At 41.3% G+C, this 26,309-nt stretch overlaps 1 protein-coding gene across 1 annotated transcript; it reads left to right on the top strand.

Moving 5' to 3' along the window:
• Nucleotides 1-861: 861 nt before the first annotated feature.
• LOC133780168 (actin cytoskeleton-regulatory complex protein PAN1-like) lies at nt 862-2,454 on the top strand. The gene is made up of 4 exons (XM_062220040.1): nt 862-1,072; nt 1,334-1,668; nt 1,834-2,168; nt 2,235-2,454. Exons 1-4 carry the CDS (start codon nt 862-864, stop codon nt 2,452-2,454), a joined length of 1,101 nt encoding a protein of 366 aa, XP_062076024.1.
• Nucleotides 2,455-26,309: the final 23,855 nt, after the last annotated feature.

Here is a 26,309-nt window from a genome sequence, read left to right as displayed (position 1 = left end):
CCCCAATCCTTCACATCAGCCTGCTCTTCGGGCTGAAACTCCCTCGACCAGTGGTTGAGCTGAAAATATTCCTGACCCTAATATCCAAACACACGCTCAGCCTCGACATGCCATTCAGCCAGATGTTGAGTGGTATTTAGTACCTGAGATCCGAGTGACGATCAGGATGATCGCCAACTACATCAGGAAGTATGGTCTCACGGGGGTGACCTTAGTCTGACCTAACCAAGACCAACGGGCGAACCTGCCCGGAGGCGCCTTCAGCGCCTAGTCGAGGTTCCACATTGAGGCAGGGGCTACCTTGCCTCTTCATTCATTTTTCCAAGGGGTGGCCAACTATTTCGGAGTTTCCCATTTTCAAATAACTCCAAATGGATATAGAATGCTTGCAACACTCTATATCCTGTACAGCCACAAAAAATGGCATGTGCCAACTCCTCATGAGGTTAACTATTTGTTTGACCTCAAGTCTAACCCCAACCAAGAAGGAACGGAGTTTTTTCATTTCTCTCATCAGGAAACCGGGCGCACCTTCCTGACTGACACCACCCATATATCGAATGTGGGGAGGTACTACCAGGAGTACTTCCTCACGACCGACATGATCACGAACAATCTGGCCTTTGCTCAAGGAGGTAAAACCTTTGTATCACTAGCTGTTAGCCTTTATTTAGTGTTCTCCTCCACATTCTCTTAAACTTTTAATGCCTTCCAGGCCCATGGCTGCGACCAGACCCAACTCCAGACATGGAGTTGAGATCAGCCCTCTTGGCCAACATGACTGACGTAGAAAAAAGCGTCAAACATCTGGTCATAGAGGCTAACCTTAGGCTGGTTGACCTTTTGGCCCCTCATCAGAACATGAGGGAGTCAACAACAGGGAGTGCCACGGGTGGAGAGGAACCCGAGCAGCAACCACCAGTGTCACCTCCACGAAGGAGACAAACCGGGGTCACGATCAAGGAACCTGTTGGCACTCCTCCAGCAGAGAGGTCCTCTGCCCCCTTGGGGAAGGGGAAAAAGAAGGCCACCGAGCCTGTCGAACACTTGGACAAGTCTTCAGACGAGAATGGTACAGTTATTTCGCTTTTAGATAGCTTCCCAATTCCCTGTCACCTATTCGACGGGGATGGCAATTTTAAATATGCTCCAAATTTAGGGCCAGACTTCTTCATGTCAGAGAGTGAGTGTGAGACTAGTAGAGTCTATAGTATAGCGATCAGTAATAATAGCTCAGGTATTTCACTTACAATTTTTCTTTATTTCTTTTCCTGATGTAATATACTTAGTCATTAATGCTATCTCACTGTTCGACTATTTGCTTCTTTTCCAGACATGGACTCCAAGAACGTGTTCAACATTTACAGCGCCCCTGAAGCTCCTGCGGCTCCCCCGAGCAGAAAGAAAACAAGCAAGAGGCATCCTGGGGAAAGCAGCAAAGCACCTCAGGCTAAGAAGCCTCGCAATGCAGGCCTCCCAGAGGATGGGCCCTCAGCCAATGAAACTCCACCTTCTCCTCACGAGCAGCAGACTCCCCCTGCTCCAGCCGGGTCGACTCCATCTCCAGCGGCCCCAACTGACCAGACTCAGCAGGCCGGTCCTGCTTTGACTGGGGGAGACACAACTGGTCGCACCTTCAGATCGGTCAAGGACAAGGTCGCGAAGATTGTAAAGCACGACCGCTGCTGAGAGGCGATGGTCGCGACAGAGGCGATGGACGTCGACCAGGTCTTAAACCGCGCCTTGAACAAGTTTGCTAGTGTAAGTCATCTTTTTCTGTGGAGACATCCCTTCTATATTTTACAGTTAGTCTAACCTTTGCTCTGACCGCAGGCAATGTTGACCCTTACCGCCAGCCGTTTCCGCTTGGGTACTATCACCGAGCAGTCTAGATTCTTGGAGCAACAGCATGCTGATGAACTCAAAGTTGCCGAACAGCTTGCAGCGGTGCTCGATGAGAAGAATAAACTAGCTGAGGAGTTGAGGGAGAAGAAAAAATCTCTTGACAAAGCCATCGAGCAGAGAGACCAGTTCAAGGAGTCTAACCGCGTCAATTACCGCGCGGCTAAACAGCTCGAGGAGGAGCTGCTCGCGAGCCGAGGGGAGACTACAACCTTGGAGGGCCGGATCGAGAAGCTTGAGCAAACCAATGCCAGCAATTTGGAAAGGTACAAGAACGCCACAAGTAAGTGTTTTTATGATTTCTGGAAACACAATCAGGGGGCGGACTTCAGCTACCTTCCTGAGCGCGCAAGGCAGGTCGAGATAGCCCGCTGCGTGGCTCGACTGGCGGAAGAGGAGAGGGCAAGGGTACCTACCTCGCCCGAAATCTCCTTGGCAACTGGCATGGATGGGGCAGACAATGATGCTGCAGACGTTGTCGATCAGAGCCCTCCTCAAGATCCTCCGGCTCCTCAAGATCCTCCGGCTCCTCAAGATCCTTCAGCTCCTTAGTCTTTTTCTGTTTTTATTTTTATCTTTTAAATGCATGACCTACGAGTCGTGATGTAAAGACAATATATTTTTTATTGCTGCATGGGCAGCTTATACTTTTATTTGAACAATTACATCCGAGCAGCGACTGCTCGCAGTGTAAAAGGATACATTTTGATATTATAATATATTTGCATCTTATTATAACATCTGTTTGCATGACCGAACTTAGCATAACACTTTGGTTTGATTTAACAAAATAACAAAATTTTGAAAAATACTCTAAGTACCCTAGCATGCTTTCACTTATTTTTCTCATGTGTTTACATACCTTTTAACGATATGCTTTGCTTACTTGTACCTTATATGCCCCCCAAGTGATCGAGGAGCTTTAGGTCCTTGGTCACTTGCCTTGACCAGAACCTGTTCGAACATTACTACTTGTAGCAATATGATTAGAATTATAATACAACAAAACAACACACGTAATGAGAAAATACTTGTAATAAATACAATAATTGGCAAGAAATGACTGGCTACGCACAGTCCCTTTTATTTCTCGTAATAAATGGACTAAACATGTTTGTACGAGTGATCAATAAGATCTTACACTTATAAGCGATCAGTCATATAAAATGATCAACCCTTTTTCAAAACTTGTAAAAAGTAAAATTAATACAAGCCAATTATTTAAGAAGAATTGTTCATTGGTAATACTTGCGCAGGTGTTCTCCATTACAATAGCGAGGAATGAGATCTCCATTTAAGCGTGCAAGTTTATAAGTGCCTGGGTGAAGGTCTTCATCGATCTGGTATGACCCTTCCCAATTAGGCCTGAGTACCCTAGCAGCTTGGTCGCGGGTGTTTAGAAAAACTCTTCGGAGTACAAGATCTCCAACACTGAATTTTCTTTCTCGCACTTTAGAGTTGAAATACCGGGTGACCTTCTGCTGGTACGTAGCTACTCGGAGTTGGGCTTGTTCATGCTTCTCATCGATTGAGTCCAGGGATTCCATCAATAGCTGGCTATTAGAGTTTTGGTCGTATGTTAATCTGCGACGCGAGGGTGGATCCAACTCGACAGGCAACATAGCTTCATACCCGTATGCCAAGGAAAATGGGGTATGACTTGTTGTTCGGTGGGAAGTTCTGTACGACTAGAGCACTTCAGGAAATTGTTCCGGCCACGCTCCCTTAGCTTCTTCAAGTGTTTTCTTCAGGGTATCCTTTAAGGTTTTGTTAACTGCTTCAACTTGCCTATTCGCTTGGGGATGAGCGACTGAAGAAAATATTTTGATAATACCATGTCGTTTGCAGAAGTCCGTGAATAAATCACTGTCAAATTGGGTGCCGTTATCCGAGATGATTTTTCTTGGCAATCCATATTGACAAACGATGTTCTTGACTACGAAGTCAAGCACTTTCTTGGTTGTTATGGTTGTGAGTGGCTCAACTTCGACCCATTTGGTGAAGTAATCGATGGCAACCACTGCATATTTTACACCACCTTTCCCTGTAGGCAAAGATCCGATTAGATCTATTCCCCAAACTGCGAAGGGCCATGGACTCTGCATTTGCTTTAACTCGTTGGGGGCTGCTCGTGGAATTTTGGAAAATCTCTGCACTTGTCACACTTCCGCACGAACTCCATTGAGTCTTCATTCATGGTTGGCCAGAAATATCCCTGCCTTAGGATCTTTTTTGACAAACTTTGCCCCTCAGCGTGGTCCCTGCAAAAATCTTCGTGCACCTCTTTCATCAACTCTTTGCCTTTCTCCTTTGTAATACATCTGAGGAGTGGCAGTGAGTATCCCCTTCGGTATAGGATCCCATCGACTAGGATATACTTAGCAGCTTGCCGCTGAAGGGTCCTGGCTTTGTTTTTGTCCGCTGGCAGCACGCCGCTTGACAGATACTCTACATATGGTGCCATCCACGTATCCGCCATCTGGATGACCAGAGTGGTTTTTGCTGCTTAAATGCTTGGTACTGATAGTCGTTTGACTGGCACTATGTTCAGAGTATCAGCATATTTCGCACTTGCCAATTTTGCCAAAGCGTCCGCGTTGAAATTCTGTTCGCGAGGTACTTGCTGGAGATTGTATCTGTCAAACTGGGCTAACAGATCCTTTGTTTTGTTCAGATAGGCAACCATCTTCAAACCTCGCGCCTGGTACTTGTTATGAAAAATAATATTGCCTCAATGGAAATGGTAAGATAATGTTACAACTCTATGCAAAATATTACAATGGACAAGATTGATTAAATAAAGTGTTACAACTCTATAACTGAAAATACAAATAAAACAAAGGAAATGAAGAAGATGATGAAGAAGAAGAGAATAGTAAAATACAACTCAAAACAAAAGTTACAAATAAAATAAAGTGTTTGGAGCAAATGAAGAGATTACAACTCTTAAACAAAATATACAAGTAAATAAAACAAGAGAATAAGAAGAAGAACAATAGAATAAAAGGAAGAACATAAACCACAAACAAACTCTCACTTACACAACCTAAGTGAAGAGGATTGGGGATCACCAACTTGAACAAGGTTTGAAACCTTTGTCCAAAAGCTTATTTCCCCCTAACTCAAGCACTAAGGGATCTCTCTCAGATTTTGGAAATGCTTTCTGGAATAATCAAGCCTCAAGGTGTTTCTAGCCAAGTGCTCTAGTGGATAGAAAAATGGTGTGTCTTACAAGTGAGCATTAGGCTCCTATTTATAGAGTTTAGAGACACTCTTTGAATTTCAAATTCCACCAACCCCATGGCTATTACCAATGATTAATTGGGTGTTTTATGGAATTAAAATAGAGATTTGGGAGTTACTTGGCTGTTGGAATCGTTCAAAATTGGATAAAAATCGAAATTATATGAAGCTGTCAGCCATTAGGGTCGCGACGCTTGTTCCAGGCGCTGCGGCCCTCAGTCAATTTCAGCAACACATTTTTCAGTTTTTTTTCAAAACGTTCCAATTTATTCCCACTTGATTTTGTAACTTCCATACACAATATGGGAGTTAAAATCACATCTCTATCAGCCATTTCTCATATGGCTTTAAGAAATTCATCTCAATATTGTGTAACAACAAATCTACACAATAATGGGTGATATTTAGGAGTTACAAATTTGTGATGAATTTGTAACACCAAATATGTTACATGTTTGGATATTTCACATATATCCAAATAATGTAACTCTTTATTATATGTTACAATATGTGACACTCCATGTCACATTTATTTAATCTAAAACATTATATTATAAAATAATATAATATTACATTATATTATAAAATAATATAACATTACTCTCCCAGGATCTGATTCACCACCAGTTGAGAATCACTATAGATGTCAAGCATTTTTATGCTCATATCTTTGGCTAACCGCAATCCAGCGAGTAATGCTTCATATTCAGCCTCATTGTTAGAAGCAGTGAAGTCAAATCTGATTGCACAGTGAAATCGATGCCCTTCCGGCGTTACCAATATCACTCCTGCTCCTGCGTGGGATTCGTTGGATGAATCGTCTGGGAATAATTTCCACGTGGGTGCTTGGATTTGACACTCAGGCTCGATGGGCTCTTCAGTTTGCTCGCCACTCGTGAGCTCTATGAATTCCGCGATGAAGTCAGCCAAGGCTTGTCCTTTTATCACTGCTCGCGACAAGTAAGATATGTCGAACTGCTCGAGTTCGACTGCCCACTTTATCAATCTACCTCCAGCCTCTGGCTTTTGCAGGACTTGTCGAAGAGGCTGGTCGGTCAAGACCGTAATTGGATGAGCTTGGAAGTAAGGCCGCAACTTCCTAGAGGCCAAAACTAGGCAGTAGGCTAGTTTCTCGATGGGCGGGTACCGCTGTTCTACTCCAATCAGCTTTTTGCTCACGTAGTAGACAGCCTTCTGCACGCCTTCTTCTTTTCTTACTAGAACAACACTAGCAGCGTATTCCGTGATTGCCAGGTAGATGAACAAAGTTTCTTTATCGACCGGCTTTGACAGGATGAGTGGTTGCGCCATATGTGTTTTTAGTGCTTGAAAGGCCTGTTCGCACTCATCTGTCCATTCAAATTTCTTATTGCCTCTGAGTAGATTGAAAAACAGAACACACTTGTCTGTCGATTTCGAAATGAATCTACTGAGAGCAGCAATCCTCCCGGTCAAGCTTTGAACATCTTTAATCTTTACTGGCGATTTCATCTCGATCATGGCTTTAATCTTCTCGAGATTGGCTTCAATTCCTCTTGAGTTAACTATAAATCCTAAGAACTTCCCTGATCCTACTCCGAAGGAGCATTTAAGTGGATTTAACTTCATCCAATATTTATTCAGGACGTTGAAGCATTCCTGCAAATCCCTTATATGTCCTTCTGCTTTCTTTGACTTGACCAGCATGTCGTCGACATAGACCTCCATGTTTGTGCCGATCAACTCCTTGAACATGTGGTTGACGAGTCTCTGGTAAGTCGCACCAGCGTTTTTCAAACCGAAGGGCATCACCTTGTAACAGTAGAGCCCTGTATCAGCCCGAAAGCTAGTGTGATCCTCATCAGGGGGATGCATACTGATTTGATTATACCCAGAGTATGCATCCATGAATGAGATGATCTCATGCCCTGCAGTGGCATCGACCAGCTGGTCGATCCTCGGGAGTGGGAAACAATCTTTGGGGTAGGCTTTATTTAGGTCTGTAAAATCCACGCACGTACGCCACTTGTCATTTAGCTTGGGCACTAGTACGGGATTAGAGACCCACGATGGATAAAACGCTACCCTGATGGACCCATTCTCCTTCAGCTTCTCGACTTCCTCTTTCAAGGCCTTTGATCTATCTTTGTCGAGCAGCCTTCTTTTTTGTTGCACTGGTGGAAAGCTTTTGTCGATGTTTAGGACATGGCTGATGACTGTAGGATCTATCCCGACCATGTCTTTGTGCGACCAGGCAAAGACTCCATGGTTCCTCCTTAAGAACTCCACCAGTGCTTGTTTTGTTGTTGTCTCTAAGATTTTACCGACTTCCACAACTCTGGTTGGATTTTCCTCATCGAGTTGGACCTCTTCAAGGTCCTCGATGGGCCCCACTTCTTCTTCAAAATTCCCAAAGCGAGGATCTAAGTCCCTATCCTCACTTTGGGCAACGCCCTATTTGGTGAGATTATCACCTGAGTGGGCCTGAACATCAGTCGCCATTTGCAACTCCTTTCTGGTGGCATCTCTCGATACACCTTTCTTCGCCTTGGTGATCGAGGCGTTGTAGCACTCCCTCGCTTCCCTTTGGTTTCCCAACACGCATCCTATCCCTGCGTCCATTGGGAATTTCATAGCGAGGTGCCATATAGAAGTGACGGCTCGTAGGTCGACCAAAATTGGCCTCCCTATCACAACGTTGTACGCTGAAGGACAATCAACTACTATAAAAGTAGTGAGTAATGTCCTATTAGCAGGTGCAGTGCCTGCTGTGACTGGGAGTCTAATCGACCCTGTTGGGGCGAGCCCTTCTCCGGAAAAACCATAAATGGTTTGGTTGCATGGCTCCAACTCTTTCACGGACAACTTCATCCTTTCTAGCGAGTACTTGTATAGGATGTTGACCGAACTTCCTGTATCGACCAACAACCTTTTCACCATCATGAATGCAATCTGTACGTCCGCGACCAGCGAATCGGAGTGTGGGAATCACACGTGCTGGGCGCCGTCATCAGAGAAGGTGATCAATTCCTCCTCTGTTCGAGCCTTTTTTGGTGCTCGATCCTCCACACTCATCATCTCGATGTCCTGGTCATGGTGCAGGGTTCGAGCATATCGTTCCCTTGCTTTTCCACTTTCTCCTGCAAGATGTGGGTCTCCGCAGATGGTGAGTAGGGTACCTACCACGGGAGCTGGCTGTAAAGGTGGCGAGCGTTGGCGTGCAGGCGCTGACTCGTTGCCACCTTGAGCCTCTCGCTGAGAACCTCCCGCGGCTCGTACATATCTTCTTAAATGTCCCTGTCTTATCAGGAACTCAATTTCGTCCTTCAGCTGGTTACACTCGTTAGTGTCGTGCCCGTAATTGTTGTGAAAACGACAGAACTTTGTTGCATCTCTCTTGGAGATATCTTTCCTTATAGGTACGGGTTGTTTGTAGGGCACGCTTGAGCTGGTCGCCTGGTAGACCTCAGCTTGGCTTTCAATAAGGGCAGTGTAGTTGGTGAATCTCGGTTCATACCGATTACCTTTGGGGCGCTTGCTCTCGGAGGTCGAGGGTTCGTTGTTCGCCCGCTTTCCACCATTTCTACCATTGCCATTGGGTTTTTCAGACCCATTGGCGGCTTTGGCGGGTTCTTCCTTGGGACCCTTGTCTTTTGTTGGCGATTTCCCTTTGTTGGCAATCGCGTCTTCGAGCTTGATGTACCGATCAGCTCGATCTAAGAATTCCTGGGTGCTTCTTACCCCATTCTTTCTGAGACTGCTCCAGAGGGGTGAATGGCGTCTAACCCCAGTAGTTAGGGCCATCATCTTACCTTCATCGCCCACAGTCTTGGCTCCAGCTGCAGCTCGCATGAAGCATTGAACATATTCCTTCAAGGGCTCCCCCTCTTTCTGGCGTATTTCGACCAGTTGGTTCGCCTCAGTGGGGTGCACACGACCCGCATAGAACTGTCCGTAAAACTCCTTTACGAAAATTTCCCATGATACTATACTGGCAGGAGGGAACTTAAAGAACCACTCTTGGGCAGTGTCAGACAGTGTTGCCGGGAAGATGTGGCAGCGGGCATCTTCTGAAACCTTTTGTATGTCCATTTGTATCTCAAACTTATTAACGTGAGATACCGGGTCTCCATACCCATCGAAATTTGGCAGCGTTGGCATCTTGAACTTACTGGGGGTTTCAGCCACAGCAATCCTCTGTACGAAGGGGGTGCCTCTCCTTCGATCGTACTCAATGTGGGATGTTCGCCCCCCGACCAGCTACTGTACAGCCTGGTTCAGGGCATCGATTTGAGCCTGAACAGCTTCTGGGATTGCTGGGGTCTCTGGTGCTGGGAGAATGTACTCTTCGTGCCTTTCTCGGCGGTTGTTAAGTACATCCCTAAAATCATCCTCTCTTCGCCGCTGCTCGCTGGCTTCGAGCCGACTAAAGACGTTATTCCGCCTGGGCTGCCCCCCAGCGTTATGACCCGCTGGTCGGTCTTCTCTAGGTGGGGGGCTCCTGCCTCCACCTCTCTCTTCGTTCCTCCGACCAGCATCTCCTCTGCCAGAGTCGGCTTCATTGTATCCGTGACCATCTCTGAATCATGGTTGGCTATGGTGCGACCTACTATTCCCTTTGTTGCCTCCTTGGGCTGGCATTTCCCAAGCGTTAGGGGGAGGCCTGCGCTAGTCGGTGGGTCCCCGTGCATTGTTATGCCGTGGGGGGCCCCTGATCGCAGAGCCTGTCTCTGAGTTCCTCCTGTTGGCAGAAGGACGCTACCCCCAGCTCGGTGGATGTGGATCTTCATCCCCTGGGCGTCTAGGGCTGCGGGGCAGTTGCCCGGCCCTATTCTGCCTTAGGCGCGGGGGATTGCCTCGACCAGCCTGAGATAGAGGCCACTGCTCAGGATCCCTAGGTGGGACATCATCCTGAGCCATAGGTGGCTGCTCCGGCCTTTGAGGGCTTACTGGCTGGAGCGGAGGACTAGGATTGGGACCCCTTTGAGGTGGCCCGTTTGGTGGCTGATCTGGCTGGGAGGCTGGCGCAGCCTGATTCCTAGCCAGCTGGATGGCTGCTTCAAGGGCGGCCATGGCATCCCTCTGTCGACGGTCCATCTCAGCCTGCTGCTCGCTCAGCTCCTGACGCTGGCGTTCTATTTCCCTTTGCTGTGACGCCATTATCTCTGCAGCATTCTCTTGATTGGCCCTCAGATTGGCCAACTCATCTTGCAACACCCCCAGTGTAACGCCCTGGATAGCCAAGACCGTTACACTGTGTACTTATAAAAGTGCAAGACTCGCTAATCAAGTCAACATTTTAAAAATGTGTCACTAAACATGTAAGAGCTAGGGTTAAAAGATTTTGGTTTCAAAAGACTCATTTCATATATTTAAATTGTAATAAACGTGGGATCCCATAAGAAAGTAGAGTTAAAATAAGTTTAGAGACTCCCAAAAATACATGAGTATTCATTAGCCATACTAAGGCAAAACAGGCAGTCTTCAGGCTTCATGTCCTTGCCTAGACCTTAACCGTGGCGGCCGAGCACCTGGCTATGTACATTCCGCTCGCTGAGCTCTCCAATCAAGGCTGGTCTAATTTGCCCTTGCCTTTACCTGCACCACGTAGCACCCGTGAGCCAAGGCCCAGCAAGAAAACATTTTAAACAACTCAATCAATGAAAACAGACAATTAATTCATTATGCATGTATTCCCATAAGATAATCCCCAACAGATATTCAGCGCATATAATCCGATTCAAGATACATTCTATCACATATAACACTCATATCACATAATATTCAAGGCTGACGACTTAGGCCGCACCCTCTGTTTAACCCATTGAATTCGGCCCGCTTAAACCGAGCTCAGTGCATAATAAGCTGTCCTCGGCTACCAGTGGCCGAGCCGCGCCCTGTGCGCTAGTGAAACCCTTGGCATCCTTAGGCCGTTGGTTCACTAAATGGCTTGCATGGCATAATACCATTTTTTCAAGCATTTACAATAGGGAGCCCTTAGTCCCGTCACATATATTCAACTAGGTGCAGTTTTCTTACCTTTAGTCTGTGCAGTTATTGAATTACGAGCAACGCCTCTCAAGCACGATTCGTTCCCGAGCCTAAGCCTTTATCACCTAGTCACAACCAAAGTATAGGGTTCCATTAAACTCCAATATAGGTTTCCAGTTACAAAACTAACTCCCGGGATTCCAAATTCCACCAAGCATGGTGGTGAAACCAAACCCGAGCACACTAGACCACTTTCCCGTGCCTAAAACCCTAAAAAAATCATGTGTGCAACCAAGGCCTGTGGCCCTCGAAGCTTAGCCGCGACCCTTTCCCAAAACAGAACCAACACCACCCCTGAAGGAGGACACGCGTCGCGGCCCTTGCTTTGGGCGCTGCGGCGCTTGCCTTTGGCTGAGCCTCCTTGGCTCCTTTGCATGCTAGGGCCGCAGCGCTCTAGAACAGAGCCGCGACCCTCCCCTTCGAACCCAGAATTTACACCATTTCAAAGCTCAAAACCTCAGCCAAAACCACTCTTAAGCTCCCTACTTCAACACCCAACAAATCCAACACCTTTAACATGACTTAAACAACTTAATTCCACAAAAAACTCAACCCAACACACACTAATCCTCTCCTTTCAATTTCTGAAACTCAATAAACACTCAAACCAACCATTCAAACCCAATTTAAAACATCTAAACCATGAGTTGAAACTTACCTTTTCTGTTGAATCACTTCACCAAGCCAAAGCCAAGCTAAGTCCCCCAAGTTCCCTTCTTAATTCTGCCTTAAAACATCAAAACCATATTTGCTTTAACACTTAACCAAAACCCAGCTAGAACTCAAAATTCAACCACAGAAAAGAAGATTAGATGCTTACCTTAATCCCTGTTTTAGTTCTTGATTTACTCCTGAGCTAAACCTCCAAATCCTCACCACAAAACTCAGAAATTCCATCTTGTTCCCCTTAAGTTCTCTATGTTTTTCCTTCCCTTTGTTTTCCGTGAGAGTGAGAGAGAGCTGAGGTAAAAGTTTTAGTCGGTTTGTATTTTCTAAAGGCTTCCTTATGTCTATCTCACTCATTAAGTTAATCCCGAGGCTCGGGGTGCCGGAACCGTCCCCGAGGCCAAAATGGTAAAATCCCCCAATATTCTCGCCTAGACATCCTAACCTCAAATATATCTCCATATTTTTATTTTCATGACCCGATAGTCCAAATCGCTACCCGCTATCTAAAAATACTCCCGACTTATCCAAAGTCATATCTTAAGTCCCGTTGTGACTTTTCCCGCTATCTGACCCTAGAATCGTCTTGAGTCGTGCTCTGCGAATCTGTCCACATAATAATGTGGTTCTCACATATATCACATAATATCATCAATTATTATATAAACATTACTAAACATATAATTACTCATTTAAATCACAATTATTCCATTAATGCCCTTCTGGCACACTAATCAAGGCCCGCTTAAGCCTTATTAGCGATTTTGAGTCGTTACAAATATCCCCTCCTACTGAGAATTTCGTCCTCGAAATTTACCTTAATAACTCGGAATACTGATCCCGCATCGCCGTCTCTAACTCCCAGGTCACTTCTTCGACCTTGCTATTCCTCCATAACACTTTCACTAACGGAATCGTTTTATTCCGCAGAACTTTGTCCTTCCGGTCCAAAATCTGAACTGGTCTCTCCTCATAGGACAAGTCTGTCTGTAGCTCCAAGTCCTCATACCTCAACACATGTGCTGTATCAGAAACATACTTCCGCAACATAGAGACATGAAACACGTTATGAATTCCTGATAGAGACGGTGGCAAGGCCAGCCTATAAGCCACCTGCCCAACCTTCTCTAGAATCTCAAAGGGTCCAACAAACCGAGGGCTTAGCTTGCCCTTCACTCCAAACCTCCTTACACCCTTCATCGGTGAAACTCGCAGAAACATGTGGTCCCCAACCTGGAACTCCATGTTTCTATGCTTAGGATCAGCGTAGCTTTTCTGTCTACTCTGCGAGGCAAGCATCCTAGCTCGAATCTTTTCAATGGCCTCATTAGTCTTCTGAACCATATCTGGCCCCAAATATATTCTCTCACCCATCTCATCCCAGTGAATGGGCGATTTGCACCTCCTTCCATATAACATTTCATAAGGAGCCACTCCAATTGTGGACTGATAACTGTTGTTATATGAAAACTCAATCAATGGGAGATACTTACTCCACGAACCCTCGAAGTCAATCACACATGCCCTAAGCATGTCCTCCAATACCTGAATCGTCCTCTCAAACTGTCCATCAGTCTAAGGATGAAAAGCTGTGCTAAACTTCAACTGAGTCCCCATGGCTCTCTGCAGAGCTCCCCAGAACTTGGAGGTAAAGATAGGGTCTCGATCAGATACAATAGACTTTGGAACCCCATGGAGACGAACTATCTCCCTCGCATACAGCTCTGCATACTGTTCCACGGAATAAGTTGACCTCACTGGTAGGAAATGAGCTGACTTGGTGTATCTATCCACTATCACCCATACTGAGTCATGAAGTCCAACTGTCCTGGGTAATCCTCCCATGAAATCCATCGTAATATCCTCCCACTTCCACTATGGGATACCCAAAGGCTGAAGCAATCCCGCTGGTCGCTGATGCTCAGCCTTAACCTGCTGACAAGTTAAACATCTAGATACATACTCGACTACATCCTTCTTCATCCCGGGCCACCAGTATAATGTCCGTAGATCCTGATACATCTTCGTGGTACCCAGATGAAGTGAGTATGGCGTAGTGTGGGACTCATCCAATATCTCACGTCTAATCCCCTCATCCGCCGGAACACATATCCGTCCCCGATATCGGAGCAAACCTGTCTCTAAAACTGAGTAATCCTTAGCTGTCCCCGCTAAGGCATGCTGCCTACTATCCTGCAACTGCACATCTGTCAACTGACCCTCCTTGACTCGCTCCAACAGGGTCGACTACAAAGTGATATTGGCTAACTGGCCCACCACCAGTTCTATCTTTGCTTTGACCATCTCATCAGCCAATTCTTTCGAGATCTAAGTAGAACTATACAACTGTCCTGGGCCCTTTCGGCTCAACGCATCTGCCACCACGTTGGCTTTCCCAGGGTGGTAAAGGATATCAAAATCATAATCCTTAACCAACTCCAACCAACGTCTCTGTCTCATATTCAAATCTTTCTGGGTGAAGAAATACTTCAGACTCTTATGGTCGGTGTATATCTCGCACTTCTCTCCATACAGATAATGACGTCATACCTTCAACGCAAACACCACTGCCGCTAACTCCAAGTCATGAGTCGGATACCTTTGCTCATACTCCTTCAGCTGTCGAGATGCATAGGCTATAACTTTCTCATTCTGCATCAGCACACAACCCAAACCCAACCTCGATGTATCATAGTAAACCACGAACTTCCCTTCTTCCGAAGGAAGACTCAACACATTCGCAGAAATGAGCCGTTGCTTCAATTCCTGAAAGCTGTTCTCACACTTCTCTATCCAGATGAACTTCTGATTCTTTCTTGTCAACTCTGTCATCGGTGAAGAAATCTTCGAGAACCCCTCTACAAACCGCCTGTAGTAACCAGCCAACCCAAGGAAACTCCGCACCTCCGAGGCATTCCTCGGCCAATCTCTAACTGCTTCTACCTTGGACGGATCCACTTTAATCCCTTCTGCCCCAACTATATGTCCAAGAAAGGTCATCTCTGGTAGCCAGAACTCACACTTCTTAAACTTGGCATACAACTGATGCTCCCTTAACCTCTGTAAAACCTGTCGGAGATGCTGCTCATGTTCTGCCTCTGAACTGGAGTATACCAAGATGTCGTTGATGAAGACAATGACAAACTGATCCAAAAAGTCCTTGAACACCCTGTTCATCAGATCCATAAAAGCTGCTGGGGCATTGGTCAGACCAAAAGACATGACCAAGAACTCATAATGCCCATAACGCGTCCGGAAAGCCGTCTTTGGTATATCCTCATCTTTGATCCTCAGCTGGTGATAACCAGATCGAAGATCAATCTTTGAGAACACCGTCTTACCTTGCAACTAATCGAACAAGTCATCAATTCTTGGTAGATGGTACTTATTCTTAATGGTTAACTTGTTCAATTCTCTGTAATAGATGCACATTCTCAAAGTCCCGTCCTTCTTCTTAACAAACAACACTGGAGCGCCCCAAGGAGAACAGCTAGGCCTGATAAACCCTAAATCCAGAAGTTCTTGTAACTGTATCTTTAACTCTTTCAATTCTGCTGGTGCCATCCTGTATGGTGTCCTTGATACCGGTTCTGTCCCCGGTGCCACCTCAATCTCAAACTGTATCTCCCTACGCGGCGGCAACCCTGGTAAATCCTCAGGGAAGACATCCAAAAACTCGCACACCAACCCGGTCTCCCCCGGTCCTGCCGGCATAACCCTGGTGGTATCCACCACACTGGCCAGGAAACCTATGCATCCCCCCTGCAACAAGTCCCTGACTCTCAACGCTGAAATCATGGGTATGCCGGAATAATACCCCTTTTGCATATATGTGCTATTATTTTTAATAGAGGAGATAGTGGGCTTTACTATTTTTTTTAATATTTACATATATAATTTTTTGGAATTTTCTAAAAATTTGCAAATGCTCTAAATAACTACAATGTACATGGTCATAAAAAAATCGTTGAAAATACTTTCCGAACCAAAAACACTAAAGAAGTGCGTCAGTATGCTCCTTTATGGGGTGCATATTTTAAGTGCACACATCATTACTTATATTTTAATTACCTAGTTTTTGTCTTTTATTTGATAGGATTTGAAGAATGTTACTTTCTTTTTTACCTTTTAATCTTGTGGTCACATAGGATTTACGAGTATTTAAGTTCTAGATGTAGATTATAGTCTATATTCATATTATAAAAACACTTTTGGTCATGCATAGTTTTTGGTGGCTCAAGAAAGCTGTTTCAATTAAGTTTAAACCATAGAATTAATTAGCCGCAGACCACTTATCCACGTTTTATTTTTCTTCATTTACTTTGTTGGCCAATGCCTAGGTCCCACATAAGTTATAATAATAAATTTTATATGATTGCATGTGTTTTTTTTTTTTAATTTGTTATATGTATATATTTCTTTTTAAGAGTTTATACTTTTTTGGACACTGTGTTTTTTCCCATTACCTGTTTGAACCTTGTGTTTTGACAAATTACTTTTTGGACTCTATGTTTTGTAAAATGGTTAAAATAGAACCCTAAACCCGATTTTGGTCAATATTTTCTCAACTAAAATCACAAATAATTTACCAAACTAATAATTCAGAACAAAAATAAAATCATTATGCTTAAAAACTGTGTTGTTATATTCAATTTTTTTTCATCAAAATTGAGTTTAGGGTTCTATTTTAACAATTTTACGAAACATAGGGTCCAAAAAGTAATTTGTCAAAACACAGAGTCCAAACAGATAATGGGAAAAAACACATTGTCCAAAAAAGTATAAACCCTTTCTTTAATTAAATATAAAGAAATAATTGAGTGAGATCCATCGGTTTGTTGATCACGGAAGGCATGTAAATGGGGCGGGTTTGCCCCGCCCCGCTTCCGCCCTGTCCTGACTCGCAAACACTTTGCCCCGCCCCATTTAACATTTCTTTTAGAAACATTAAATTACAATTTTAGAATTTTCCCTAAGCCTAAATATTATTTTTGTTGTAATCTTTATATTTTGCACTTCGTATCAACTACACTATCAAATATCATATTTTATTTTTTATTTTAAAATTTACAAAATAAATACAAGAATAATGATGAATTATATAAAACATATTTTTAATATTTATAATGCTTTATAGTCTATATAGAATTAAGAATATTCTAAACTACATATAAAATGTCAATTTTACGTACTATGTATATAAGTAGCATGAGAGAATTGTGTTAGAGTATAGAAAAAAAAACATTTTTGAGGCGGAATTCCATCCCGTGGAAAAGATGCCCCATCGGGTCGGGGCCCCGCCCTGCCTCATCGCCCCATTTTGCCATGCCTACGGAATGTATTAGTTATTCGAAATCAATTTATTAAATTCAAGTAAAATTTATTGATCATCTTTATATAATGAGTATATACTATATAATTGTGCATTTTCAAGTTAGTGCTGTACCTATTTAACTTGTCCTGTGATTTTTTTAGGTTAGTTTTGTGCATTTTCAGGCTTGTATTGTGTCTTCTTAAGCTTGTCTATTGTGGTTCCTTATTTGCTACCTCTATATTCAGAGGGGTTTGGTGAAACTTTCAACTAAAAGGACTTCAAAGATAAATTTTTTGTCTGATAATATTTTGTATTACTATTAGTATCCCTTGACAAAATTATTGGGTCTAACTAAAGGGCTTCCTTTGGTTAGATACCCTAAACTCCAAAAACACTTACATTTTCTAATAGTTTACTTATTTGTGAGGGTTCGTGGTAAATGTGATTTATCGGTCTGGCAAACAGTAGCAATTGCTATTTTGGTGGGATGAAATTTGGCAGCTTCAGCTTCAGAGACCGCACAAGTGTCTTATCAGTCTTTCAAACACTCCACATAATGAACAGATCTAATGGTGACATCTCCAACTACGAGTACTTGATAGATAAGTTTTAATTTTTCATCAAAATAATATTTTTGGAAGATATTTCTTCAAATGTCATAATGTTTTCATATTTGTAGGCATTTTATTGGTATACTACTAAGCGAAAGTTCATGCAAAAACGAAGTTAGGGGCTCAATTCTATCTATACTATAATGTTTTTTTTGTCTAAATTTACGAGGCAATTTTCCTTTTGTTAGTCGTCTTTCTTATAAAGCGACTAATAATATATTATTGGTTTACATGTCTTTTATCGATAATAAGATGTTTCGATGGAATTACTCCATCCGTGTTTCTGCAATTCACCATTTCTTAGTGATTTAGTCATATTTTTTTTATAGAAAAATAATAGTTATCATCCATGCTCATCAGAAAACGTAAATTAGTAAAGATTACAGGGTTAATATCTTTTTGGACCCTGTGTTTTGACAAATTATTTTTTGGACCCTATGTTTTGTAAAATGGTTAAAATAGAACCCTAAACTCAATTTTGATGAAGAAAAAATTGAATATAACAACACAGTTTTTAAACAGAATGATTTTATTTTTGTTCTGAATTGTTAGTTTGGTAAATTATTTGTGATTTTAGTTGAGAAAACATTGACCAAAATCAGGTTTAGGGTTCTATTTTAACCATTTTACAAAACATAGGGTCCAAAAAGTAATTTGTCAAAACACAGGGTCCAAACAGGTATTGAGAAAAAACACAGGGTCCAAAAAGGTATAAACCCAATATTATATGTATATATATAATATCATAGTCACTACAAGGTAAGACATTTTTCCTGGCACATTTATGCGCCGGAAAATGTTATATTTTGCCAAGAAAAGTCTAAGCACATTTATCAGTGCGTTTTTGCATCGACAAAGACTGTCAGTAAAAGTTTGCCACTACTTGTTTTTTTCTCGGCGAAAAAATTATGAGCACCACGTGTTAACTTGCCAGGAAAAATGCACTCCGTCGGTATAAAATTCGACGCCTGATAATGTAAAAAGGACTTCTTTCTGTGCTTTTTGGTGTTAGTAATTCGTTATACTTTTCTCGAGGCATTTTTTTTTTGGGAAAGTTTCATTTTTTCCGGTGTATTTAGGCAGCAACAAAAGTGGACATTTTTCGGTGAAAAAACATGTCGGGAAAGGTCAGTTACATTTTTGTGGAAGTAACTTTTCTTAGTGCAAGAAAACGCGTCGGGAATGGTTGAGATATTTACCAGTGCTTTTTTTGCGCTTGGAAAATTCCATTTTAATGAAAACAAAGAATATTTTCCTAGCGAAAAATTGTTGGTATTAAATATGATAAATCAAGATACGTAGTGGAATGGATCTTTTAAAAATTTATTAATACCAGCCATGATCATACATAGATAGATATATTAAATCACACGTAAATAGATTATATATTACCTCTTGTAGCCTATCAAGAGTCCACAAATCTTTTTGTATAAATCAACGATCTTTCTATCCTTATTCTGAAAACTCACAGCTTGATCTTCCAGACCAATCCTCAAACACATAAAGACGTGTGTGGACACGTATGATTCAAAATGTTGATTTAGAACTCTCTAGATGTACTCAACACATGAGATCTAGAGAGGTTTGGGAAGAGAGAGACTATAGAAATTTCTAGAATTTCATGTTTAAGAAATTCTATTGTTTCTTTTCTTGAGAGAGTCTGATAGTAAAAAACAACTTAAAACTTCTTCTGAAAGTATAGCTTCTTTCAGGTTTATAAAGATAATTAAATAATTAAATTAATCTTTATTTTATTTAAATTAAAACAGATCAGTTACTACTTATTTAATTATTTAATTATTTAATTTAAATAGTATTTAAAAAGAATAATTAAATAAACAAATAAGTTTGAAATTCAAAATTCAAATCCCAGGGATATTTCTATCTTGAGTAGCGCCACTCACACTCAATGTACAGTGAATGTGTCGTGAACCACATTAGGGTTTTCCCTAAATTTCTCATTTGTTTGTTTAATTAATATTTAAGATAATATATTTATCCCAAAATAAATATAAGTTAATTGAAAATTAACTTTATCTTAAAATATCTGTAACGCCCTAGATAACCAAGACCGTTACACTATGTGTTTAGAATAGTGCAAGACTTATTGTAATGCCCCAAATTTCCTAATAAGGTTTATGACCTTGATTAGGAGGATGGGAGGGCCATAATTGATTTATTGTGTTATTAAATGATTATATGCATGTTTAGGTGTATTAAATATGCATGTGAATCCATTATTGAGTAATTGGGTGATTTTCATATTTTGGCAATTTTGGGCATATTTGGCACATATGTGATATGTGTGCGGTGCTTTATTATTATTTGGTTATGCTAAGGTTACTCAGCACAAGACGATCCTAGGAGGTAAGCTAGTGGAAAATTCACAACGGGATTTATTCTTGACTCGGAGTGAGTCAAGGGGTATTTAGAGCATTACTGGGTTATTGGGTAATATGAATGAATATTTGGCGATAAATTGGGAGTTAGTAAGATCAGGGAGAAATTCTGGAGGTTTTGACTATTTTGTCCCCGGGGGTGTTTTCGGGACCCCGAGTGTTAGGATTTAGTTGAGACTACTTAAGCTTGAAGTAACCTTTTAAAAGAATAAAAAGAACGTTCTGTACGTTCTCTCTCCCTCTAAGTTTCCTTTTCGTCTCCCGATCGTATTTTCGAAGGTAACTTGAGTTCTAGGACTCGGATTCAAGCAAGGATCGAGGCATAGCGATCTTAGGAAAGATTAGAAGCGTATTAGCCGGAGGATTTAGTTGGAAACAACTCAATTGGAGGTAATACAAGTTTTAAGTTCTTAAAAGTTTTTAAGCTTGAATTGGACTTTGTGTTTTGATGAGTTTTTGGGTGATTTGAGGCTTGGGTTTTGTTGGTTTTGGACCATGGGGATGTTTGGGAACTTTGATTTTTGATTTTTGAGTTTGGAGATGTTTGGTTATGTTTTTGGGAGGTTTTAAAAGGTTGAAAACGGGGAAAAATGGTTGGTTCGAGGTAGGGCCGCAGCCCTGTTCTTGGGCGCCGCGGCCCAGGCTTGAAGAAGCAGGTGGAGGTTCTGTTTTGCCTAAGGGCCGCGGTGCTTGCCGGGAGGGCCGCGACGCTTGGTGATGTTTATGGCCAAATTGATGTTTTGAGCATGGGAACTTAACTCTAAGGGCCTGGGATCGATCCTACTACCTAGTTGAGTGGGATTTGTTGTCCCGAAGGCTTGGGTTGGGTTTGGAAGTATTTATTTACCCATTTTGATGAGGTTTTATATCATGGTTGTGAATAGGTTATCACTAGGGGCTTGGAATCAGGGTCGTGCTTGTGGCTCATTTATTGGTAACCTGTGCTTGGACCAAAGGTAAGAAAACTGCACCCTGTGTATATGTGACATGCATGGTTATTATTGATGCATGTTGGATTATTAAAGGTGGCATGCATGATTATTGTTGAGGCATGTCAAGTGGTTAAATATGATGTATATGATGCACGAGAAACATGTGATTAGGACATGCTTTGTATACTGAGTATGCTATTGTTCAGAGCTTGAGCCTCTGTGTTTATGCATGATCCTAATTGTGCTAGTAATTATTGAGTAAGCATGCTGAATGCCCTTTATTTGGATATTTGACATATGATACATGTTGGTGGCATGGCTTACTTGTGTATGGAATTGACTTATTAGTCAGAATCGGCAATGGTGTTAGATCCATCTGTGAAGCTGTGATTTACTAGTCAAGTTCACAAAGGGTTGAACACTGGTCGTGTTTTACTGACCTAAGAGTCAGAAATGGCATAGCGTCATGAACGCCGAGCCAAATGAAGATTAGATCTAATCGATATCAGCGTTGAATGACTCATATGGGGTATTAATGCTGGACCGACCTGAAGGTCGATGAAAATTATAAGCGCCTGCCTAGTCTAAGACTAGTTACTAGAGCTAGGGCCTAAGGCCTAAGTGACTACTTGTCACATGGCTAGGAGGGTATGGGACCTCCGAGATGGACTTATTAGTCATCTAATCGAGATGGACTTATCAGTCATCTAATCGAGATAGACTTATCAGTCATCTAATCGAGATGGATTTATCAGTCATCTGACCGAGATGGACTTATCAGTCATCTGGCCGGGATAGACTTATCAATCATCTGACCGAGATGGACTTATCAGTCATTTATCTTTTATCCAGGGCTATCAGCCCAATATGGTTATAGGAACCACTAGTGTTAAATCACTTATCTGATTGAGACTGAATTGATAGTCGTCCATTCAGGAGGGCAGGATTATTTATCCTGGATACCCATTGCTACGTGGTTTTTCTTGCCTGCTTGGCTAGGGCTATATCTGCTAGGCGTGTGCCTTATGATTTGATGGCATGTTATTACTGTTCTTGAACATATTGAGTTTTCTTGCTGGGCTTCGGCTCACGGGTGCTATGTGGTGCAGGTAAAGGCAAAAGAAAGATGGACCATCCTTGAGTTGGAGAGCTTAGGTGGCGATGTGTACATATGCAGCTGCTCGACCACTATGGCCGAGGTTTGAAGGAGAACTAGGGTTTAACCCTGTTTTGCCGCTTAGATCGGCCTGTTGTAAATATTCTCTTGTAATAGACCTTTAAATTATATTTTTGGGATCCCAATGTATATAATATACGTTCTAATGAAACGTTATATCTTAACCAAAATTTTTAATCCCTAATCGCTAATCATACTTAGTTACACGATTTTGGCCAAATGACTCGATTAGCGAGTTTAGCACTGTTTACAAGGCACACCGTAACGGTCCCTGGAGTTAGGGCGTTACACTTACTAATCAAGTCGTTTAAATATAAATGTGTTTCTAAAGTCAAGTGACAGGTTATGGTTAAAATATTTTGATCGTAAAATGGTTGATTTTCATTAAAATAAGAGTTTGGTACATGGGATCCCAAAAATAAGATTTACATGGAACATACAACCCTCAAAAGTTAATACAACAGTAGCTAGTCTAAATGGCAAAATAGAAGTTTGAGCTCTAGTCCCTGTAATTCCCTTGGTCGTGGTGGTCGAGCAGCTGCCGATGTACACTCCGGCCCCAAAGCTCTCAAACTCGTGGTTGGTCCAGCTTCCCCTTGCCTTTACCTGCACCACGTAGCACCCGTGAGCCAGGGCTTAGCAAGAAAACTTTAATCAACAAGCATAGATAATAACAGAAAGTGCATAGTAAACTTTAGATCAACTAGTTCAACCAACAACATGGTACAAGCAGTAAGTCAGGCAACAGTAAGCATATACTAGCAAACATATAATTCAATATTTAATACAAATATTTAGGTGTCGGCGCCCTTAGGCCGAGCCCTCTGGTTATTTAGTTGGTCCCGACTCGCTTAGGCTGAGCTGCGTTCAGTACCCTTAACATCAGTCCCGGCTCCCTTAGGTCGTACTTTCACACATAACAGATATATAGGTTACATAACACATATGTTCATTTACAGGTAATCTCAGTCCCATTCAAAACTTGGGTGTAGTTTTCTTACCTTGAGTCTTAAGCGGAGGAAGTGAAGTGGTCCCGAGCATGATCCTCAATCCTGAGCCTTAACGGTAACCCTAGTCACAAGCGACAAGGTATAACTATCAAAATCTAATTCAATTAAATACTTTGGAAACAAATACTAGCCTCCGGGACCTCGAATTATACTAAATCGGGTAGTAGAATTCGTCCCGAGCGCTTAGGTTTTAATCCCTGAGCCCAACCTTGGCTATAGCTGCCAAGGCGGGCCGCGACCTGGCCCTAAGGGTCACGACGCGCCTCAAGTCAAAGGCACCAGCCTTTTGCTCCAGGGGGAGGTGGGCCGCGACTTGCCCTTTAGGGTCGCGGCACACCCACAAGTCAGCAAGCCCCCATGGCCTTCTGGGCATGCGGGTCGCGGTGCCCATGAACTGGGTCGCGCCGCGCCCCCGTGAACCCAAAAATCCCTGGGTTTTCTGCATATTTCCCCAAATCACAGCCCTAGAATTCGACCCCAAACATGTACTCAAGCCGAACTAGATACAGAACTTCCAATATTACCTCATAAACAATACACAAACAACCTATAACACTAGTTCAATCTCCCTTAAATCCCAACTTTAGAAACCAACCCAAGCACCCCTAAACAAATCCAAACCTAACCAGAATTTAGCAATTAGAATCTAAAGTTTTACCTCAGTTGATAGCTTAACTCCTCAACAATTCCTTGATTGTTCCTAGTTTAGTTTCCCCTAGATTTCCAGCTCAATTTCCAGATTTTCCCTTCATAAATCCCTTCAGCTTCAAGGCACAAGAGAGGGAGAGAGAGTGAATGTGTAAGAGAGTTGGGGAGTGTTCTGATGTGTTCTAGCCTAAGTCTGATTCTTCCTAACTATATCTCTTTAACTAAAATGACCAAAATGCCACTTATACTAACCCAGCATCATAATTGCCCTTAAGGGCAAAATGGTCATTAACCTCAATTCCTGCTAATTCCTCGAGTCATCCTAAAAATTCCCAATTAATCCCATCATGCCCAACTAACTACCAAATACTCACTCGTTACTTGATAAATCCCAAATATATGTTAAGTTTCCCAAAATACCCCTAGGCTCATCCTGAGCTGGGTATTAAACCCCGATGTGACTGTTTCACTAACCCACCCACTAAGATCGCCTCGATTTGAATACTGCAAATATATCCACATAATAATGTGGTCTCAACCATTTAACACATATAATCGCATTTATGCCCTCAACGAGCCAAAATTACAAATATGCCCTTATAAACAAGAGCGAGCCCACACACATTTATAATACTCATAAACATGCATATAAATATATTAATATTATCATGTAAACCATGCATGCCACATAGCCATACATTTAATAAATAAATCACACATATATTCAATTATGCCCTCCCGACAAGCTAATCAAGGCACTAAACCCTAATAACATTTTTGGGACGTTACAATATCAGTTTTAAATAAATAAATAAATATCTTATAATAAGATAATTATTAATCTCTCTATATATTAATCCAATCATGATTAATATTTATTTTAACATATAGTTTTTCAAAATAAAAACTATACAGTTAAATAATTAATTAATTCACAATTAATCAATTGCACATAATTATCATGTAATTATTTCCTTGCCCCAGAAAATTAATTCCTTTGCAATTTAGTCATTCTCTCTACAAATCTTCCTTATGACATCCTTGCCCTTGACAGTGTAGGACAAATGTGATCTGAGGACCATAGACCTATGATACGAAGCTATAATAAACTAGATTATTAATTAAACTCTTTAATATAATATTCTTATTTATTAATTCTATGATTACTCCACTATAACTATGGAATTTCACTCTAAGTATTTATAGAATTATATTTACACAGTTTTCTCTTGTAGTCCATTGATATAATCAATAAATGTAGTTCCATCCTCCATTTATTGGTTCATTAATTAGAACTGGTCAAAATTACCGTTTCACCCTTCTAATTACCTCTTGAGCCTTAAGTACCATTAATTCACTAGTGAATAATTAATATATAATCAAATTATAGATCTGAGCTCAATAACTATTAAGTTCCATAATTAACCCTTAAGGGAACCAATATTCGATTTGTTAAGAATGTATGGATTCCATTATTATAAATCATGGTCCCAACCATTCATGATATCGAATCTCCAAAACAAAATTCATTAGCCTCATTATACTAAGAAACATTAACGAGTGAATCAAAAGATCTAATAAACACAAATAGGAGTTCATGAATACTCAGGATTTAGATTGATCTACAAATGATTATCTATTATGATAAGATTTAAATCTTTATGTCAAACAGTAAGTTTATAAAGTTAATTAATTCTCATCGGTCCTATCATATATAATTTCTATTATATACAACACATTTACTAAGATGTCTTTCCACATCAGTAATCCGAATCTAAATCACTTGCATCTTGTATGCTTAGTAAATTACACTAGTAACCATTCATTAAAGATTCATTATTTTAATATGTTACTGACTATTTTATTCATTATGTATGATCTTAATTCTCTCGTACTAATACAAGATCATATTCTCATAAATGAATATGTAACTTTCTTGATATTATTATAATTCAAACAATAATTATAATATTCAAATATAAAAAATAAAACTTTTATTTAAATCAATAAAAATGTATTTACATGCTTTTAGGGTATTAATCCTAACAAAAATGCATCGACAAAAGTCTTTGCATTTTTTATTTTTTATATTTAAATTCTATAATAAATTATTTAATATTTAAAACTCAAATTAAAAGAAAATGTAAAATTAATAATAAAGCTAATTAATTATATAAGATATAAACATTACATTGTTTTAAATTTTCATTCAAATATAATTAGCTAATACAACTGTTGACTCGATTTTTAGACAACTCAATTAATTAGAAGTGAGAATTTTTGTGCATGAACCCAAAAAAAAAAACACTGAGTAATAAATGTAAAAAAACATAACTGTAACGCCCTACTACCCAGGGATCCGTTACACTGTGTGTTT

This window comes from Humulus lupulus, chromosome 5 (genome assembly GCF_963169125.1).
Source record: "Humulus lupulus chromosome 5, drHumLupu1.1, whole genome shotgun sequence".
In the NCBI taxonomy this organism is placed as follows: Eukaryota; Viridiplantae; Streptophyta; class Magnoliopsida; order Rosales; family Cannabaceae; genus Humulus; species Humulus lupulus.
The sequence above is the reverse complement of the archived record's forward strand: the minus strand, read 5'-3'. Positions and strand labels throughout refer to the sequence as shown.

Excerpts from the sequence above, each read along its gene's own strand:
- LOC133780168 (XM_062220040.1), top strand. The coding sequence starts at position 862 with ATGAGGGAGTCAACAACAGGGAGTGCCACGGGTGGAGAGGAACCCGAG. Across the intron at positions 1,073-1,333 it reads CAAGTCTTCAGACGAGAATG|ACATGGACTCCAAGAACGTG; the intron begins GTACAGTTATTT and ends CTTCTTTTCCAG. Across the intron at positions 1,669-1,833 it reads AGGACAAGGTCGCGAAGATT|GCAATGTTGACCCTTACCGC; the intron begins GTAAAGCACGAC and ends CTCTGACCGCAG.